Below are 22,357 nucleotides of genomic sequence, written 5' to 3'. Positions count from 1 at the left end.
GTTCCATGCATTTAACACACTTTCTGTGAAAGAGTATTTCCTTAGATTACTCTGGAGCCTATCACCTCTTAACTTCATCCTATGTCCTCCCATTCCAGCTTCTTCAGTGCTTTCAAGGGGTATCCTTCAGAACTCTTAAGACTGTTAGTTCAGGTTGCACTCGGGTAGGTGGCTAATTTGATCCATCTCATATGTTTAACTGTTTGTATGTTTCAATGGTTCATGTTTATAAAACTAAGTTTTAGTTTAGTTTAGTTCTAAGTATTAAGAACATAAGAAGTTGCCTCCGCTGAGGCAGACCATAGGTCCATCCTGCTCAGCGGTCCGCTCCCGCGGCGGCCCATCAGGCCCATTGCCTGAGCAATGGTCTATACCTATCTGTACCCCCCAATCCCTTTTTCTTCTAGGAATCTATCCAAACCTTCTTTGAATCCATTTAGTGTTTTCTTGTCCACAACAGCCTCTGGAAGCGCGTTCCATGTATCTACCACCCTCTGAGTGAAAAAGTACTTCCTAGCGTTTGTTCTAAACCTGTCCCCTTTCAATTTCCCCCAATGCCCCCTTGTACTTGTGGTGCCCCTTAATTTGAAAAATCTGTCTCTGTCTACTTTTTCTATGCCCTTCAGGATCTTGAAGGTTTCTATCATGTCTCCTCTAAGTCTTCGCTTCTCCAGGGAGAAAAGTCCCAACTGCTTCAATCTGTCGGTATATGGGAGATTTTCCATTCCCTTTATCAGTTTGGTTGCTCTTCTTTGTACTCCCTCAAGTACCGCCATGTCCTTCTTGAGGTATGGCGACCAGTACTGGACACAGTACTCCAGATGCGGCCGTACCATTGCACGATACAGCGGCATGATAACTTCCTTCGTCCTGGTCGTAATACCCCTCTTAATGATACCCAGCATTCTGTTTGCTTTCCTAGAGGCTGTGGCGCATTGCGCCGATGCCTTCAGTGTTGCGTCTACCATCACTCCCAGGTCTCTCTCCAGGTTATGTGATTGGAGCAGAACAGTTTATCAGGGAGTATCCCCATACCCTTCCCTATTTGTTTCCTCTCTAGGGATGACCATCTGTTTTGGTACGAGCTGAGGAAAAAAAGGATAGTCCAGAGTGATGGGAGGCAGAGCAAAGAAAATGCTCTACACAAATCTCACAGGAAGGGATTGACTACCCAAGAGTTCAGAAATGATGCCTATTTACTAAAAAGATTACCAAGGTAAGTACCTAATCTTCCCATGCATTCACTGCCTGATTTTCTATCTCAATGGTCATAGAAGATCCAGATTGCTTTGGTCTTACAGCAAGGCTCTTAAGATTGCAGTGTTAGAGCACAAAAGATACGCAAATGTAGCCATTGCTACTCTCCTCAAAGCCAAGAAGCCTTTGCTAGTCTCTGCTTATGCTAAGGCATGGAAGATGTTTCAACACTGGTGCACAAAAGAAAAGGTGGAGCCATTTAGTGCTCTGTTCATGGTTGTACTAGCTTTCTTCCAAACAGGTTTCGACAAAGGTCTTGCAGTGGTGTCACTTGGGGTCCAACTGGAGGGCCTCTTGTGCTTCAGAGCTTGTGGACACAAAACTTCCCTGGCTTCTCATACAGACATAGCCAGATTCCTAAAGAGGGAACTAAGGCTCAGAGCACTGGTAAAGAAACCGTTTCTGTCATGGAATTTTAATGTGGTTTTACATGGACTCAGTCAGGCTTCTTAAAAACTATTCAAGAGGTGTCCTTGTAGTGTCGATCCAAGATGGCGACTGCATCGGTTGGCTGTGCGTTTGCTCCTGACAGCCTCCTCGGAGCAGTGATTATATTTTGAATTTAATATAATTACCTATTGAGGATGCCGAAGCGGAGAGGGAAAAACGTCGTGGGGCCTCGCGGTGCTCCGGGACTCCCGTGGTCGGCGGCATAGAGGAGCTTATCTGGCGCATGCAGGGCACGTCGACAGACAGGGCTGTCCCCGCTGGAGACGCTGCAAAGGAACGGTATGCAGCAGTCCTCCTTGGGGCTTGAGACAACTTTCAGTCCTGATACACGAGCACCGCCCTCGAATCCTCGAACGACCAGTTCCTCGAGGGAGGGGGAGTTTCAGGGAGTCGGAGTGCTTCCTCCTCCAGAGGCAGCAGAGATCGATCCGGGGAATGGAGATTCAGGCTCCCAGCTTTCGTTGGGGAGCCTGAACATGAAGTTGGAGGCTTCAACAGCTGTGGGAGCTGGTTTAGTATAGCCTGAACAGCAGCTGGAAGACTTGCCAGTGGGTGAGCATAAAACTTTACATTTACAATTTCCTCAACTTATTAACGTAACGTTGGATGCCCTGTGGGACTTGGTAGCTACCATTCCAAAAACTATAGCCTCTCAATTTAACCAGGTAGAAGAACGACTTAAAGAATACGATAAGGATAACTCTGGATTGCAGAAAATTATTAGTGATGTTAAATCACAGATTGAAACTCAACAACAAAACATTACCGTATTTTCACGTAGATAACGCGCACCCGTGTAAAACGCGCACACGGGTATAGCGCGCGGAAAACACAAATTTATGTACAGAAATTTTTATATACCGCGCACACCCGTATACCGCGCATGCTGCCCGACTCTCCCGTCGCTGCCCGACTCTCCTCTCCCCCTTGAAGTCCTGTCCCCACCCTGAAAACCTGATGCCCCCCCCGACGTCCAATTCACCCCAACGCAGGACCGCTCGCACCCCCACCCCGAAGGACCGCTTGCACGCACTTCCACCCACACCCGCACCCCCACCCTGAAGGACCGCTCGCACCCCCACAGCCTCCCGACCCCCCCCATCATGTAGAAGCTCCTACCGGTGTCCTGCTGCTTTCTCTTGGCGGTCCCGGCCCTTCCGTGAGCCCTGCGCCTGCGCTGCTTCCTCTTCTAGCGGTCGCCCTTTTTCTAACGTCAAGCACTCTTGCCCCGCCGATTCCCCGACACGATCGGGGCAAGAGGGAGCTCAAGCCCTCTTGCCCCAGCCAACCGCGGCACACCCGACACGATCGGGGCAAGAGGGAGCTCAAGCCCTCTTGCCCCAGCCAACCGCGGCACACCCGACACGATCGGGGCAAGAGGGAGCTCAAGCCCTCTTGCCCCCCCCGACACGATCGGGCAAAAGGGAGCCCAAGCCCTCTTACCCCATCGACTCCCCAACTCCCCGACAATATCGGGCCAGGAGGGAGCCCAAACCCTCCTGGCCACGGCGACCCCCTACCCCCACCCCGCACTACATTATGGGCAGGAGGGATCCCAGGCCCTCCTGCCCTCGATGCAAACCCCCCTCCCCCCCCCAACGACCGCCCCCCTCAAGAACCTCCGATCGCCCCCCAGCCGACCCGTGACCCCACTGGCCGACCCCCACGACACCCCCACCCCCCTTCCCCGTACCTTTGTGTAGTTGGCCGGACAGACGGGAGCCAAACCCGCCTGTCCGGCAGGTAGCCAACGACGGAATGAGGCCGGATTGGCCCATCCGTCCCAAAGCTCCGCCTACTGGTGGGGCCTAAGGCACCTGGGCCAATCAGAATAGGCCCGGGAGCCTTAGGTCCCTCCTGGGGGCGGGGCCTGAGGCACATGGGCCCAACCCGACCATGTGCCCAAGGTTCCGCCCCCAGGAGGGACGTAAGGCTCCCGGGCCTATTCTGATTGGCCCAGGTGCCTTAGGCCCCACCAGTAGGCGGAGCTTTGGGACGGATGGGCCAATCCGGCCTCATTCCGTCGTTGGCTGCCTGCCGGACAAGCGGGTTTGGCTCCCGTCTGTCCGGCCAACTACACAAGGGGAAGGGGGGTGGGGGTGTCGTGGGGGTCGGCCAGGGGGGGTCGCGGGTCGGCTGGGGGGGGCGGTCGGAGGTTCTTGGGGGGGCGGTCGTTGGGGGGAGGGTGTTTGCGTCGAGGGCAGGAGGGCATGGGATCCCTCCTGCCCGTAATGTAGTGCGGGGTGGGGGTAGGGGGTTGCCGTGGCCAGGAGGGTTTGGGCTCCCTCCTGGCCCGATATTGTCGGGGAGTTGGGGAGTCGGCGGGGCAAGAGGGCTTGGGCTCCCTTTTGCCCTGATCGTGTCGGGGGAGGGCAAGAGGGCTTGAGCTCCCTCTTGCCCCGATCGTGTCGGGGGTGCCGCGGTTGGCTGGGGCAAGAGGGCAGGAGTGCGTGCGAGCGGTCCTTCAGGGTGGGGGTACGGGTGCGGGTGGGAGTGCGTGCGAGCGGTCCTTCAGGGGGGGATGCGGGTACGGGTGGGAGCGCGTGCGAGCGGTCCTTCGGGGTGGGGGTGCGGGTGCGTGCGAGCAGTCCTTCGGGGTGGGGGTGCGAGCGGTCCTGCGGGGGGAAGGTGAATCGGATGTCGGGGGGGGGGGACTATGTAAAAAAAATTTTGTACAACGTGCTCACGCGTATACCGCGCAAGGTTATGCACGGTTTGTAAAAACACGTATAACGCGCGCGTTATATGCGTGAAAATACGGTAAATCCTTTAAAATAACACAGGAGGCACTAATTAAGGACAATGCAAACCTAAGAAGAAAGCTTGAATCACTTGAAAATTTCTCAAAAAGTAATAATCTTAGATTAATTAATTTTCCTAAGATTTCTAAACAACTCCTAGAGACATGCTTAAACACTATTTAGTGGAAATACTTGGAATTCCTGAGTCTTCTATTTCACCTTTCACACAGGCTTATTACCTGCCTGTTAAAGATACTAGTGATCAAAAGGACCCTCAAGAAGTGATTCAAGAACCATTGGATATATCTGCCTCATTAGAGTCTTCAGACAGGGAAGTAGCCGTTCCGGCTACTTTGTTTCTCTTAGTTGCTCTTACTTTGGATAAAACATGGCTATTGAAATTATATTTTAAAAATAAACATAAAGAATTTTTGGGATTAAAAGTTCAAATGTTTTCTGATTTGGCCAGGGACACACAGAGGCGTAGAAAATAATTTTTATTGTTAAGACCAGCAATTACTGACCTGGGTGCTACCTTTTTTCTTCGATACCCTTGCAAATGTATCGTTCATTATAAGTTGCATAAATTTGTTTTCTTTGAACCCTCACAACTGACAACATTCTTGTCTCTGTCAAGGCTGGAGAAAGCTCATGATGGATAGATGACTGCCTTTTTACAGTTCAGCCTATAACTGTTTCTTTCTTTTTTAACTGATTACTTTAAAGCTCCGTTTAATTTAATCTTGGATCCTATATGAGGACTTGAGCGAGATTCAAGATAGAACTTATTCTCCCTTTTTTGGAATGTTTATATTATATTGGATGTCTTTTCTTTATTTCTTGAATCTTGCTTTCTGTACAAGTTTAAACTTGATTGTTTATATTTGAAAATTGATAAATAAATAAAAAAGAAAAAAGAAAAAAAAGAGGTGTCCTTGTTGGATCTTACTATCAAGATTTTTCCTTATGGCCATTACATCAGCGAGATGAGGCTTGGAACTGCATGCCCTGTTGTACAGGGAGCCCACCCCTTACTCAAGATTACGGAGGTGGGAGTATCCTTGCGCATGGTCCCTCCTTCCTTTTTCCCAAAGATCTAGCATTTCATATCAGTCAAGGGGTAAGATTGCCAGTGTTCAAGACCTTAGCTTCAAAGAAAAAGGTCCGGATTCAGAGAAAGCTGGATGTGAGGAGAGGCCGCCTACATTACCTAGAGGTCACCAGTGAGTTCCGACAGTTGGACCATCTATTTGTGCTCACTAGTCAGGCTTGATGCGGTAGATCGGCGTCTAAGGCTACCATCTCAGGATGAATATGAATGGCCATTTATCAGCATATATTGCCTGTGGCAAGCAATTACTTGTCTCCTTGAAAGCACCTTCTGTAGGAAGAGTAGCCACCTCATGGATGGAAGCTCTGTAGAGTTGTAGGGCAGCGACCTGGTCCACTCTGCACACATTCTCCAAGTTGTACAGAGTGGACGTGGCAGCGTGGGATGACTCTGTCTTTGGGTCCTCAGTGTTTAGAGCAGGCACAGAGGTCCCACCCTAGATTTCTGGGATTGCTTTTGTATGTAAATCAAAAACAATATATATAGGATAAAGAGAGATCAATCATAAATCCACAAAAATACCTCCCTTATATTCAATTTTCAAATTCTTAATTAGAAACAGTGATTAAGTTTTCTCATATCAGACTTATCTCCACTAATCACACATTTAGAGTTCTTTATAGAGGAGAAGCCTCAGATCCCGCTGCGTTGCCAGTGATTAACTATACAACAGCACTAGATAGGGAACTAACCTCATCGGCACTCTCCCCCTCCTGCCTAATTTTAAGATGATGTATACCAAAAAACTCTCAAAAAATTGATATTGAACTTAGCTTCAATTAGGCAGGGAATTTTTATGAGTTCTTATATCTCTCAGCTTCTGTTTTCTTTGCTTCGGTCTGTTCCTGCTGACGTAAAGTTAGCTGGCATTTCGCTGTATAGCTGCGTCAGGGCAGCGGACTCCTATGAAAATAATGCAAAAAAACAGCGCTATTAGAGTAAGACCAATGCCAGAATACTCCTCTCCGTACTTCTACTTACTCGGCGAATGTATGAACGCTCAAAATGGCAAAGATGGCCACCGCTTTGAACTGCCCAGTTTTATACTACTAACATATGACATCACATGGGAGGAGCCTAATTGCATCATCCAATAGTCTGAAAGGGCTTGCACCTACTATTCTTTGAATAGAAAACTGATGATCACTGTGTTAAAATGTCATTAGCCATAAAGTTGTTTATTTCAAAGTCAAAAAAATATGTGCCACTCTACTTTAGCATTTAGTCCTTTTGGGCTCTTCGGTGTCCAAACAGAAAATCTATTCCTGTTCTTTCTGCATGAGGATCGGTCGCCTATCTCCTCCTCTGGTTGTAAGTGGCACATGATCCAGGACCATACACTGATATTCTGTGCAGACATGATTCGCTGACAAATAATGTTGGACCAAAGGTTCCTGAAGTCTTCTATATGCCAAACTACTCCGATGTTCCCCAATCCTGGTCCGAAAAGATCCAGAATAACACACCTGTTGCACTAGAAAAAGTGAGATTAGGTTCTTACCTTGCTAATATCTTTTCTAGAAGATAGGTGTGTCATTCTGGAACCCTGCTCTGTCAGTTATTTTCTCTGCTTGCCTATTGTCTCAGTCAGGAAGTTCGAGTCAAAACTGAGATTTTGATGTCAAGTCATTCTTTAACATATTGGGGAAATATTTGAGCTCCATAAATGTTTCTGATTGGTATGGTTATTTTGATGTTTTGATTATTCAATTAATACGTTTTAACATGTTTGTTATACTTTCAGAGCAGAACAGATTTGTAGTTTGGGGAGTCTTAACATACCCCATCCTTCTTATGTGTTCCTATATAGAGATGTTGCCTGTTTGGTACAAATTGAAGTAGGTAGCAGAGCCCTCTGGAGAAGAAGGAGGAGTTGAAAACCTGGAATGGGATTCCTTCTGCATAGCTTGCAAGCATGGTGAGAATACCCTACTATCCAGAATGACACACCTATCTACTAAAAAAGGTGTTAGCAAGGTAAGCACCTAATCTCTTTTTATTCCTGCAAGGTATTTGGCTTAAAATATCATAGAGGAACAGTATTTTTTTATTACCTAATTCGTTGTTATATAAGGAGATAAAGGAAACAATTTCCAAATAATAATGTTTAGTTGTGAAGTACTTACTTAGATGGTATCCTTCAAAAATTAGCATAAAGTATATATAAAAAAGCACCTTCCATATGCTGTTTGTGTGGGCAACAAAGACAAGTAAAACAGTGTTCTTAAGTATATGCATTTTATCCCAGGACAAGCAGGCAGCATATTCTTAACACATGGGTGACGTCACCGACGGAGCCCTCGGTACGGACCTTTTTAACTAGAAGTTTCTAGTTGGCCGCACCGCGCGTGCGCGAGTGCCTTCCCGCCCGACGGAGGAGTGCGTGGTCCCCAGTTTCTTCGTTTCCGCGGAGCGAAGAAGACGCGTGTGTTTTTTCAACGGCCGTTGAAACCACTTTTTTGCCTTCCCGCTCGCGCTTTTTTCCCTATTTTTTCTTCTTTTGCCTTCGGGTTTCTTTTTCCTTTGCTTTGTAAAAAAAAAAAAAAAAAAAACTTTGCTTTTTTTCCCCTTTTTTCGATTTTGCCCCGGCGGGGCCTGTTGCCATTATACAGGCCTCGGGGTTCGATTTTGCGGAGGCTGTTTTCCCCTTCATGCCCCCGCAGGTCGGTTTTAAAAAGTGCCAGTGGTGTGCACGCCCGATCTCCCTCACTGACCCACACAATTGGTGTTTGCAGTGTTTGGGTCCGGAGCATCGGGCGGACTCCTGCACCCGCTGTGCCACTCTTCAAAAGAGAACCCTTAAAAACCGAAGAATTCAACAAACTCTTCTCTTCGGCACCGGGTCGGCGATGGACTCCTCGACATCGACAGCGGTACCACAGAAATCGGCACCGTCTACTTCGACACCGCCCGACCCCACATCGGCGTCTCTGGCGCCAGGTAAGCCGGCTAAGAAGCCTTCCTCTTCCCTCGAGCGCCCTCCAACTACGGTGGCGACGCCGACCTTGCCGGCATCGCACCGGTCCCGCAAGCGCTCCGCCCCGATCTCGGTGAGTGCCTCGTCATCGGCCTCCTCATCGCCGGGGCGTGGAGCGGCATCTAAGGAACCGAAGAAAAAGAAAGCGGTTCCGATGCCACCCCTAGATGACCGTATCTCGGCCATCTTAAAAGTTCAACTCCAGGAACAGTTACAGCAACAACTCGAGCACCTGTTGCCCACTATCCTGGCACCGCTCCTTCCGGTACCAGACCGGCCCGAGCCCCGTACCGAACCCCCGGTATCCACCCCTTCGGTACCTATCAACACCTCCATGCCGATTCTTTCGGCTGAGCAGCTTCATACCCATCCAGTGGTTCACTCCCATACCACATCGGATCCTCCTCGGCACCAAGCAGTGCGTCATTCTTCCCGGGACCGGGATCGACGCCGGTCTTCCTCTCCTGGTACCGTTTCGGTGCGTTCTGGGAAATCTTTATCCAAGACCCGCCATACCGCACCTTCCACCCCGGTGTCTCGACATGCACCAGAGGTCCGGGACCCTGACTTATGGGAGGAATCCCCTCTCGGTACCGAGGAGGACCCCTCCTCATCTGATGAGGACCCGTCGGCACCCGATGCCACCTCCAAACCGGAGCAGTCCTCATTTTCTAAATTTCTGAGGGAGATGTCTGCAGCCCTGTCCCTTCCTTTAGAATCTGACTCAGAGAAGTCTCAAGCCTTCCTGGAGGCTTTAGATTTCGAACAACCTCCTAAAGAGTTCCTCAAGCTTCCCGTGCATGACATCCTACGGGAGACTTTTTACAAAAACTGGGAGAATCCCCTTACGGTACCGGGGGCCCCCCGTAAACTGGACAACCTCTATCGAGTCATCCCTATCCCAGGGTTCGACAAGTCTCAATTGCCCCATGAGTCCCTTCTTGTTGAATCCACCTTGAAAAAGACTCAGGGCTCCAGTGTCTATGCCTCTACCCCTCCTGGCAGAGAGGGTAAGACCATGGACAAGTTTGGCAAGAGGCTCTACCAGAATGCCATGCTGGCCAACAGGGCGAACAACTATTCCTTCCATTTTTCTTTCTATATGAAACATTTGGTCCAACAGCTGTCTGCCCTCCAAAAGTACCTGCCGGAGCGCAAGGTCCCACTGTTCCAGCAGCACATCTCTGGCCTTCTTCAGTTGCGCAAGTTTATGGTCCGCTCGATATACGACTCATTCGAGCTCACCTCCCGTGCCTCTGCCATGGCCGTAGCCATGCGCCGCTTGGCCTGGCTGAGAGTCTCCGACCTGGACATCAACCACCAGGATCGTCTAGCCAATGCCCCCTGTCTCGGGGATGAACTTTTTGGAGAGTCACTGGATTCCACCACCCAGAAACTCTCCGCCCATGAAACAAGGTGGGACACCCTGATCAAACCAAAAAAGAAGGCTCCGCCTGCCCGACCTTATCGACCTCAGTCATCTTATCAGCGCAGGTTCTCAGCCAGGCCACTCAATCCGCCTCCTCAACAACCTCGGCGGCCCCGTCAACAGCAGCACCATGCCCAGGCTCGTTCTCAGGCCACTCAACCCTCCAAGCCTCTTCAGCCTGCTAAGCAATCCCAGCCCTTTTGACTCTTCTCTCCAGGGCATAGCCAGTCATCCACCCTCGCTACCTCTTCCACAACCAATCGGAGGTCGTCTCACCATATTCTCCAGCCGTTGGGAGGTCATCACATCGGACCAGTGGGTCCTCAACATCATCCGCCACGGCTACTCTCTCAACTTCCAGACTCTTCCATCGGACAACCCTCCCGTAGAGTCTGCTTCACACTCATCTCAAACCCCCCTCCTCCTGAGGGAGGTTCAATCCCTCCTCCTTCTCAATGCCATCGAAGAAGTACCTCCAGATCAAAGGGGTCAGGGATTCTACTCCCGCTACTTCCTGGTACCCAAAAAGACGGGAGACCTCCGTCCCATTCTCGATCTCAGGGACCTCAACAAGTGTCTGGTCAAGGAGAAGTTCAGAATGCTCTCCCTTGCCACGCTCTACCCTCTTCTTTCTCAACACGACTGGCTATGTTCCCTGGACCTCAAAGAGGCCTACACTCACATCTCCATCAATCAGAATTCTCGCCGCTACCTGCGGTTCCAGGTGCTGCACCACCACTATCAGTACAAGGTGCTACCGTTCGGCCTCGCTTCCTCACCCAGGGTCTTCACCAAGTGCCTTATAGTGGTAGCGGCCTTCCTCAGGTCTCACAACCTCCAGGTGTTCCCCTACTTGGACGATTGGTTGGTGAAAGCACCTTCATCTCAACTTGTGCTACAGGCTACTCATCACACCATCTCTCTCCTCCACCTCCTGGGGTTCGAGATCAACTACCCCAAGTCGCATCTGCTTCCCACCCAGCGACTTCAATTCATTGGAGCAGTTCTGGACACCACACTAATGAGGGCTTTTCTCCCCTCCGATCGTCAGCGGACCCTGCTCCACCTCTGTCGTCAGGTGCTCATGCATCCCTCCATTCCTGCCCGACAGATGATGGTCCTCCTGGGTCACATGGCCTCGACGGTGCATGTCCTTCCTCTGGCACGTCTCCACCTTCGCACGCCTCAGTGGACTCTCGCCAACCAATGGTCACAGACTACGGATCTTCTATCTCATCCCATCTCTGTGACATCATCTCTTCAGCAATCTCTCCAATGGTGGTTGAACTCCTCAAATCTTTCCAGGGGTCTACTTTTTCATCTACCCCCTCACTCTATGATCATCACCACGGATGCGTCCCCCTATGCGTGGGGAGCTCACCTAGGAGATCTACGCACCCAGGGACTTTGGACCCCACAGGAGCGTCGTCATCACATCAATTTCCTGGAACTCAGAGCCATGTTCTACGCCCTCAAGGCTTTCCAACATCTCCTCTGTCCTCAAGTCCTCCTCCTGTGCACAGACAATCAAGTCGCCATGTACTACATAAACAAGCAAGGCGGCACCGGATCTCGCCCCCTTTGTTTGGAGGCTCTGCGCATCTGGACCTGGGCCACGGACCGCAATCTCTTTCTCAGGGCGGTCTATATCCAGGGCGAACAGAACTCCCTGGCCGACAATCTCAGCCGCATCCTTCAACCTCACGAGTGGACGTTGGACCCTCCGACTCTGCTCTCCATCTTTGCTCGATGGGGCACTCCGCAGGTGGACCTCTTTGCAGCACCTCACAATCATCAACTGCCCCTCTTCTGTTCCAGACTCTTCTCTCCTCACCGTCTGGCCCCGGATGCATTCCTGCTCGATTGGAGGGATCGGTTCCTGTATGCCTTCCCTCCACTTCCTCTGATGTTGCGGACCTTGTCCAAACTCCGCAAGGACAACGCCACCATGATTCTCATCGCCCCTCGGTGGCCTCGCCAACACTGGTTCTCCCTCCTGCTCCAACTCAGCTTCAGGGAGCCCATTCCTCTTCCTGTGTTTCCTACTCTACTTACGCAGCGGCATCAGTCTCTACTGCATCCCAATCTGTCTTCGCTCCACCTGACAGCTTGGTTTCTCTCGGGCTGACCTCTCCAGAGAATCTATCTCAGCCGGTCCGCCTCATCTTGGACGCCTCCAGGAAACCGGCCACCCTCCAATGTTACCATCAGAAATGGACCAGATTCTCCTCGTGGTGTCTCCGGCATCATCAGGAACCCACCTCCTTAGCGGTGGAAACTGTATTGGAATATTTGCTCTCGCTGTCCAATGCTGGCCTCAAAACTACCTCCATCAGAGTCCACCTCAGTGCCATCACTGCGTTTCATGAGCCTATTCTCGGAAAACCCCTCACGGCTCATCCTCTGGTTTCCAGATTTATGAGAGGGCTCTTCAATATCAAACCGCCTCTCAAGCCTCCTCCTGTCGTCTGGGACCTGAATGTGGTTCTCTCAGCACTCATGAAACCGCCATTTGAGCCTCTTGCCACAACTTCGCTCAGGCTCCTTACCTGGAAGGTGCTTTTCCTAATTGCCATCACCTCTGCCAGGAGGGTTAGCGAACTGCATGCACTGGTTGCCGACCCACCGTTCACTGTTTTTCACCATGACAAGGTTGTTCTGCGTACCCACCCTAAATTCCTTCCCAAGGTGGTCTCGGCTTTTCACCTCAACCAGTCCATTGTGCTGCCCGTCTTCTTCCCTAAGCCTCACTCGCACCCTGGGGAACAGGCGTTGCACACGCTGGACTGTAAGCGTGCCCTTGCTTACTACCTTGATCGTACCAGAGCTCACCGTACATCCCCTCAGCTATTTTTGTCTTTCGATCCCAACCGTTTGGGTCGTCCTGTCTCCAAACGGACACTTTCAAATTGGCTTGCTGCCTGTATTGCATTCTGCTATGCTCGGGCCGGTCTCTCACTGGAAGGTGCTGTCACGGCCCACAGAGTCCGAGCTGTGGCTGCTTCTGTAGCTTTCTTCCGTTCCACGCCCATCGAGGAAATCTGCAAGGCTGCCACTTGGTCCTCAGTTCACACGTTCACTACTCACTACTGTCTGGATGCCTTTTCCAGATGGGATGGTCACTTCGGCCAATCGGTGTTACAGAATTTATTTTCATGATGGCCAACCATCCCCCCTCCCTCTTTGTTAGCTTGGAGGTCACCCATGTGTTAAGAATATGCTGCCTGCTTGTCCTGGGATAAAGCGCAGTTACTTACCGTAACAGGTGTTATCCAGGGACAGCAGGCAGATATTCTTACGTCCCACCCACCTCCCCGGGTTGGCTTCTTAGCTGGCTTATCCTAACTGGGGACCACGCACTCCTCCGTCGGGCGGGAAGGCACTCGCGCACGCGCGGTGCGGCCAACTAGAAACTTCTAGTTAAAAAGGTCCGTACCGAGGGCTCCGTCGGTGACGTCACCCATGTGTTAAGAATATCTGCCTGCTGTCCCTGGATAACACCTGCTACGGTAAGTAACTGTGCTATTTTGATCCCCTTATTTAAATAGTATTTTTTAGGACGTTCTGTTTCACACCTATGGACACCCTCTGGAGAGTACCTTCTCAGAATGAAATTTTTGCACCTTTGTCTTCATTTGTAGTTCCTGGATCTGCGAGTAGCAGTGCTTGGGAATGTGGATTCTGGCAAGTCAACCCTCCTTGGAGTCCTAACACAGGGAGAGCTGGATAATGGACGGGGAAGAGCACGACTCAACCTCTTTCGCCACCTACATGAGATCCAATCTGGTAGGACTTCCAGCATTAGCTTCGAGATACTTGGCTTCAACAGCAAGGGAGAGGTGAGTAGAGTGAGGAGCCAGAGAGCTCAGTGCTATGCAGTGTAGATAGGATGCCTGAAATCTTTCCAGTAAAAGGTAAAGAAGGCCTGGGAGCCCAGTGTGCAGAAAGTGAATTAAGATTAGCCAGGGGCAATAACTGAAGAGACAGTTCAAAGATTTCAATTGACTAGAATGCATATCCAGTACCAGGCTGACATCTGCTGAGGTGAATGCAGGCTGAATGGACATGCATTCTGTTCACGAAAACAGGAAAAGACTGGTAAGGAAAAACGCTAGAAAAGTAAGAAAAGAGAAATGGAGCAGGGCCTGATAACAGGATTACAATCCAGAATATTTGTACTAGCAAGGCATTATGGTTAATTAAGATCAGAGTTTGCTACTGAAACCGGAGAACTCACCCTGGTGGAATTTTCCTGGTTGTTCATGACCAGGCTGAGGATTGCTCCCTGACCAGCAGCTCTGCTTTAGTGGAATCAACTTGGTGTATTCATATGTGAGTGTACCCTGTAAAGCAGGGCTGCCCAAGTCTGGCCAGGTTTTCAGGATATCCACAATGAATATGCATGAGAAAGATTTGCCTGCACTACCTTCTTGGTATGCAAATCTCTCATGTTATTGTGGATATCCTGAAAACCTAGCCTACCAGTAGATCTCGAGGAGCGGACTTGGGCAGCCCTGCTGTAAAGGTTTAAATCAATTATGACAGATTGAACTATAATTTTTGGTGGAACTCAGTTTGCCATATATATAAGATGGAGCGTACATTTGCAACACAAAAAGGATATATGGATAAGTTCAAGAAGATTTGGGGACCATTAACAGATTTTTGCAATGAATGATTTTAATTTTTTTTTTCCCATAATAAGATAATGGTTAAAGAAGGGAGGGAGGGAAGGGGTAAGGAATTTATTCTCTTTATTATACATTATAAAAAATATATCATAATGAATAGTCCTATAAGAAATTAATGTGATAAAGGGAGAGAAAAGGGTTCATAATTAAATAATAATTGATAAAATCATTACAATATATATGTTATATAAATTCATAAGAAAAATAATATAAAATATGGTTTATATAAAATACATTATAGAGATATCAAGTGTATTGTTAAGATAAATGTATGGAAAATTTATAACACTTGTTGATATGTGAAAAAATCAATAAAAAAAAACTTAGAAAAAAAATTCCACACTCAAAAAAAAAAAAAATTATATGGTAAATACATCTGCTGCAGAAGTCTCTTGAATTTGGGATCCCATATCTATTATGGGATTGTGATATTTCAATGTCTGCATTGTGTGTTTTCCCTCCATCTTTGCACATCTGCTTTGCTGTTATGTATGATAAATTAAATTTCATTTTATTTTGTGCTTTTCTCACTTATTTCCATAAAATTTAATTGAAGAACAGGGCTTTTTCCAAGTTTCGGCACCACTTTTTAAATCCAGCATTGATTCCTCTTCCCAGGTGATAAAGACATGCTCTTCTGAGGAGAGTTTATGAGAGCTGTAATCACAAGGATATAAGCTTTTAAACCCTGGTGTTGGCAAGTTTGCATCTGTTTATACCACAAATTGCCAACCAGGATTAGAAAAAAACCTCAGAATAAGAGTAGATAAAGTTTTTTCAATGTTTAAAAGTCTTTTGAACATCTGGTTTGAACTAGAAGGGTATTCTAGGTAGGCAGCATACCCGAATCTAGTTTGTTACAAGCAGTTATCCTAGGACAAGCAGGCAGCATATTCTCACATATGGGTGACATATTCCACAGAGCCCTAGTATGGACAGTGAAAAGTATAGTGTTACTTTAAGTTTTAAGAAACTTTGTGACTGCCCGCACCACGCATGCGTGAGTGCCTTCCCGCCTGTTGCCGGCTTGCAGTACCTCAGTTTGTCATTTTCTGTGGAGCGAAGAAGTACTTTTTTGACTGGACTCCATTCAGTCTGCATTGCCTTCCCGCATCATGGTTTCTCTTGGTTTTCTAACATCTTTTTTCTTAATACAGTGGAACCTCAGTTTGTGAGTAACCCGGTTTGCGGGTGTTTTGCAAGATGAGCAAAACACTCCTGCAAACCTTAACTCACAAAACGAGCACTGTCCTGCTAAATGAGCACCCCCCCCCCCCCGCTCAAACCGGCATCGCACTCCCCGCCCGCGAACGCCCCCCCTGAGAAAACCGCATTGCACCCCCGTGCTGGAAGCGGCATCTGCCCGCACACCCACCCAAACAAGCTCCTTACCTCATCTGCTGCGTGCCGGTGCCAGATGGCAACATCTTGTTCTCTATCCTAATTTATCCTTATAACTTCTGTGAAGTCAGCTGGTTTACCAGGAGCACCATATTTTATTTATTTATTTTTACCCATGTTGCATAGGTCTTGTAAACAACTCACTTCAAGGTGCTGCATTATCTCTTTAATAGCATTCCCATAGCTTAGCTCACTGCTTAAAGTTAGTCCAACAGGCTTGTGGTCATCTCTTTCATTCTTGCTTTTCCATTTGTGGTGTTGGAATAAAACTACACACCTCTCTCTCTCTCTTTCTCTCTCTCTCTCTCTCTCTTTCTCTCATATCCACACATATTGAGACACTATCCTCTGTTTTTCAGGTTGTGAATTATAGTGACTCTCGGACAGCGGAAGAAATCTGTGAAAGTGCCTCCAAAATGATCACCTTCATAGACCTAGCTGGCCACCACAAGTACTTAAAAACCACTATCTTTGGCCTCACCAGCTACTGCCCAGACTTTGCCATGCTTGTGGTGAGCGCCAATACTGGCATAGGTAAGATCCAGAGCACAGGGTAATCCTGGAGACAAAGGGAATTGTGGTACTGGGAGGAAGATGGATGGAAGAATTCTGACTGAATGTTTATTGTTTATTTAAAGCTTCTATACCATTAACTAATGACTATGAAGTCAGTACCACATTGGAGCCACCACTGAGAGCATTCTTTTCCTAACCCTTTTGTATTTGATGTCTTTGAAAGATGGTATTTCCAACAAGTATTCTTGACTCGAGCGAAGTGTGCATGTTGCAGTATGGTTGTGTAGTCTGGTTTCTAAGTAATGTGGTTCTGAAAGATGGATGATTTTGTGTGTCAACAATATGATCTTGAATTTCACTCTACTTTTAGTAGGGAGCCAGTGTAATTCTTTCAGAATTGGATTGGCACATGCATGTGTTTCCCCCCCCCCAGCAGAAATCTTGCTGCTGCATTCCGTACTATCTAAATCTGTTTGATCATGTACTTACAAACCAAAACAACAGTACAACTGGTCCTCAGTAAAAAGAAGCAAAAAAGAAGGAACTGTGGAAATGATGTTCATGATGATGGATTTATTATATCACACAACAATGTAGTTCTGTATGCCATCAACTGTATCCATATAGTTTGCAAACTACGGACCCAACACTGGCCGTATTTCAACTCAACTGTTTTTCTCAGGGGTACTAAGGATGATTGTAAAGCTAAGACAAAATGTGGATGTTGATAGATTAGGCCACAGGTGTCAAAGTCGGTCCTCAAGGGCCACAATCCAGTCGGGTTTTCAGGATTTCCCCAATGAATATGTATTGAAAGCAGTGCATGCAAATAGATCTCAGGCATATTCATTGGGGAAATCCTGAAAACCCGACTGGATTCCGGCCCTCGAGGAGGGACTTTGACACCCCTGGATTAGGCGATAAACTTGGTGAAAGCACATTGCCAGACCACATCGGCTTGGCCTGTACACTTTCATCAAGTTTATCTCCTAATCTATCAACATCCACATTTTGTCTTAGCTTTGCAATCATCCTTAGGTCCCCTGAGGAAGACAGAGTTGAAACAAAACCCGTGTTGGGTCCGTACTTTGCAAACTATGTGGATACAGTTGATGTTGTTGTGTGATATAATAATCCGTCATCACAAACATCATGGGGGAAGCCACTGCTTGCCCTGGTTCAGTAGCATGGAATATTGCTACTCTTTGGGTTTTGGCCAGGTACTAGTGACCTGGATTGGCCACCGTGAGAATGGGCTACTGACCCAGTAAGACTAGTCTTATGTTCTTATGCTCTAATAAATCCGTCATCACGAACATCATTTCCTTCCTTTTGGTTCTTGTTTTGATCATGTACTTGGGAACGCCTAGTAGGATTGCATTGCAGTAGTCCAACATAGAGAGTACCAGGGATATTATTACATTGAACATTGCTTGATAGTTCAGATATGGTTTTAGTCCTCTGACTCAGTAGAGTTTACCATAAATTTTTATTGACATGTCTAAGTTTGGATTCAGCCATACCCCTAGGTTTCTCACTACCCCTATGGATAACTTTATGATATTTTTCATTCAGCGTTAGTTGAGATCTTGGGCAGTTCCCTCCCCATCTGTTAATCAGAAGTAGTTCAGTTTTTTCCTTGTTGGCTACTAGACCATTTGTATGGAACCAACCGAAGATCTTCTCCAAGTCCGTCTTAATCCTCCATTTAGTCTTCATATCCCGTTTCTTTAGTGGGATGATTAATTGAACGTCATCTGCATCAATGTAACATTCCCAACCCAATTCTCTGAATTTTCCCAATGGTTGGAGGAATATGTTGAATAGCATTGGAGACATAGCTGAACCCTGTGGTACTCCTGTGTATTTCTTTCCAGTTGCTTGTACCTCCCTGTCATTCAACTCTTGTTAGTCTTTTGGAAAGAATGCCTCTATCCATGTCAAGACTTTTCCCAATTAAATGCATGTTGATGTAGTGAACAGAAGCGATGGTTGAAGGGATGAGGCTGGATGCCAAGATGCATTAGAATTACTGGGGAAATGCTGTAGAGGTGAGGACTGGGTTGAGGAAAATGGTTTTCAGTTAGTAAGAGAAAAGTATACTGAATGCTAAACCAAAATAGTGTAACATTTCCGTTCTGTCTCACTTCTTCTCCCCTCCTCCCCCATCACCCGTGCAATATTTCACTGTCAGTGTATCTTGTGCAACAGCTACCCTCCTTGCTCCTGTTCAATTTGATTGACCCCATGTTTCTAGGAGGGCCATCATCCTCTATCATGTCCACCATCTTACTTTTTCTGTGTCTCTTGCAGCAGGTACAACACGGGAGCACTTGGGATTGGCAATGGCTCTAAAAGTTCCTTTTTTTATTGTGGTGAGTAAGGTGGACTTGTGCTCTCGTGCCACAGTGGAGCGTACTCTGCGGCAGTTGGAACGTGTACTGAAGCAGCCAGGTTGTAACAAGCTTCCCCTGCTGGTGAATTCAGATGATGATGCTGTCACTGCAGCCCAGCAGTTTGCTCAGTCACCTAGGTAAGTAGCAGGGCATGCTAGACCCAGTGCAGGTGATCAAGGCCACCAGCGTGCTTGACTTTAAGAATAAATGGGACATCCACGTGGGATCCTTACGAGGGTCGAGATAAGGAACTAGGACATTAGCACTCAGACTTAATGGGTTGGGTCAGTAGAGTGGGCAGACTTGATGGGCTATAGCCCTTTTCTGCCGTCATCTTTCTATGTTTCTATGTTTCATTAATTTTTGGATAAGCAAATAAGTAGAAGTTTCTAGTTTCTCTTGATGGTCTATGCAACATAAAATGAGGAAAAAGGCTATAAGTGGTATATAAATACTTAAATAAATAAATAGTCCTGTGCTCCCCTACTAGACCGCTTTCTAGATGCTCCAGCTGACTGGCCAGAGAGAGCCTGCAAGGTTTGGGCTACGGTACAAAGGCTACTTGCTCTTAGGGTTATAGAGCCAGTCCTGGATGCAGACTCAGGCTCAAATAGATACTCCATATACTTCCATTGTGCCAAAGAAAGGCTCAGATGACTGGAGGGTGATTCTAGACCTCAGTGTGGCACTGAAGATACCGCATTTCCACATAGGGACCATTTGGTTGGTCATAGTGGCAGTGGCACCAGGGGAATTTCTCATCTCCCTCAATCTTACGGAGGCTTATCTTCACATTCCCATATTCCCTACCCACAGGAAACCTATTATTTCATGTGCTGGAGCAACTTTTCCAGTTCTCCACTCTCCCCTTTGGCCTGGCCATAGAACTTCACACTTTCACCAAGGTGATGGTGGTGGTGGCAGCATACCTCCACAAAGCTGAGATTCAGATGCACCCATATTTGGATGATTGGTTCATTAGATCTAGCTTGCCTGAGTTTGGGGTAGGCAGGTGAAGTCGGGCAGAGGAGGGAGAGAGGAGAAAATCCACCGAAGAAGGCATGAGGGAGCAGAGAGAAGGCAGAGGGTGAGGGGCTAAGGCGAGAAGTAGCTCTGCCCACTCCCTGACATCACCCGAAGCAGACTCGAAGCTCCCCCCTTAAAAGGGGAGGAGCCAATGGCACGTGGCGAAGGCGCGTGACAAAGGCGCTCGCTTTAGCGAGAGCGCCTTTGTGAAGGGCCTCAAGAAGGGCAAAGTAACTACACCCAAGGACACCAGGGAAAGACAGCAAGCAGGCAGAGAGGGATAGAGAGAGGACACCAGCAGCAGGCAGAGAGAGAGAGAGAGGACACCAGCAGCAGGCAGAGAGAGAGAGAGAGGACACAAGCAGCAGGCAGAGAGAGAGAGGACACCAGCAGCAGGCAGAGAGAGGACACCAGCAGCAGGCAGAGAGAGAGGACACCAGCAGCAGGCAGAGAGAGAGGACACCAGCAGCAGGCAGAGAGAGAGGACACCAGCAGCAGGCAGAGAGAGAGAGAGAGGACACCAGCAGCAGGCAGAGAGAGAGAGAGAGAGAGGACACCAGCAGCAGGCAGAGAGAGAGAGAGAGAGAGGACACCAGCAGCAGGCAGAGAGAGAGAGGACACCAGCAGCAGGCAGAGAGAGAGAGAGAGGACACCAGCAGCAGGCAGAGAGAGAGAGAGAGGACACCAGCAGCAGGCAGAGAGAGAGAGGACACCAGCAGCAGGCAGAGAGAGAGAGAGAGGACACCAGCAGCAGGCAGAGAGAGAGAGAGAGGACACCAGCAGCAGGCAGAGAGAGAGAGAGGACACCAGCAGCAGGCAGAGAGAGAGAGAGGACACCAGCAGCAGGCAGAGAGAGAGAGAGGACACCAGCAGCAGGCAGAGAGAGAGAGAGGACACCAGCAGCAGGCAGAGAGAGAGAGAGGACACCAGCAGCAGGCAGAGAGAGAGAGAGGACACCAGCAGCAGGCAGAGAGAGAGAGAGGACACCAGCAGCAGGCAGAGAGAGAGAGAGGACACCAGCAGCAGGCAGAGAGAGAGAGAGGACACCAGCAGCAGGCAGAGAGAGAGAGAGGACACCAGCAGCAGGCAGAGAGAGAGAGAGGACACCAGCAGCAGGCAGAGAGAGAGAGGACACCAGTAGCAGGCAGAGAGAGGACACCAGCAGCAGGCATAGAGAGAGAGAGGACACCAGCAGCAGGCAGAGAGAGAAAGAGAGGACACCAGCAGCAGGCAGAGAGAGAAAGAGAGGACTCCAGCAGCAGGCAGAGAGAGAAAGAGAGGACACCAGCAGCAGGCAGAGAGGGATAGAGAGAGGACACCGGCAGCAGGCAAAGAGGGATAGAGAGAGGACACCGGCAGCAGGCAGAGAGGGATAGAGAGAGGACACCGGCAGCAGGCAGAGAGGGATAGAGAGAGGACACCGGCAGCAGGCAGAGAGGGATAGAGAGAGGACACCGGCAGCAGGCAGAGAGGGATAGAGAGAGGACACCGGCAGCAGGCAGAGAGGGATAGAGAGAGGACACCGGCAGCAGGCAGAGAGGGATAGAGAGAGGACACCGGCAGCAGGCAGAGAGAGAGAGGACACCAGCAGCAGGCAGAGAGAGAGAGAGAGAGGACACCAGCAGCAGGCAGAGAGAGAGAGGACACCAGCAGCAGGCAGAGAGAGAGAGAGAGAGAGAGAATGACAATGGAAGCAGAGGGAAACCAGAAGATGATCTTTCCAGTGTTCTGCACAGACTGTCATATGTATGGCTACCTTCCCTCAGGGAGACAGTCATATGTATGCAGTCGGTGCCAGGAGCTGGAAAGCTTGAAGAAGGAAGTAAAGTGACTAGAGGACAAGATACAGGAGCTAGAAGGACTTCACACTACAGAGGACTCAGTCAGGACAGCTATAGACTTCATAAATGAGAGACACATTGAGGAGGAGGTCAGGGAACTCGAGAAATTCATTGAGGAAGCCTACAGGAGGAGAGTGGAAGAAAACGAACTTCAGATGAACAATGAAGTTACACCAACATGGAAGGGAGAACAAGAAGCAGATGACCTCATAGAAGACACCCACAGAGGAACATCGCACGAGGGGGAGAAAATGGCTAGTTGATGCCCAGGAGAGGAAGCAGCGAAGCACACTGAGGACATTGACCTGAGACCGAAGCGAAACCTAAAGAAGGGAAAGTCAGCGATCCTAGTGGGAGACTCGATCCTGAGGCATGTGGACAGCCACATAGCAGAAGGGAGAGAAGATCGACTGGTGACCTGCTTCCTAGGAGCGAGAACCAAGGACATCGTGACAAAATTGGAAAGTTCCTGGAACGAGTGGAGACAGAAGAGACCACAGTAATGATCCACATCGGGACGA

General features: G+C 48.7%; 1 protein-coding gene across 1 annotated transcript in view; it reads left to right on the top strand.

Moving 5' to 3' along the window:
• The window catches only part of GTPBP2 (GTP binding protein 2), an 89,202-nt gene that overhangs the window by 29,058 nt on the left and 37,787 nt on the right, over positions 1-22,357 (top strand). Inside the window, exons 5-7 of the mRNA XM_033936808.1 lie at positions 13,607-13,804; positions 16,417-16,591; positions 18,887-19,106. Of these exons, the coding sequence (XP_033792699.1) occupies positions 13,607-13,804; positions 16,417-16,591; positions 18,887-19,106 (593 nt within the window). The remainder of the gene's footprint in view (positions 1-13,606; positions 13,805-16,416; positions 16,592-18,886; positions 19,107-22,357) is intronic.

Source organism: Geotrypetes seraphini, chromosome 3 (genome assembly GCF_902459505.1).
Source record: "Geotrypetes seraphini chromosome 3, aGeoSer1.1, whole genome shotgun sequence".
NCBI classification, from domain to species: domain Eukaryota; kingdom Metazoa; phylum Chordata; class Amphibia; order Gymnophiona; family Dermophiidae; genus Geotrypetes; species Geotrypetes seraphini.
This window is presented reverse-complemented; position numbering and strand designations above follow the sequence as displayed.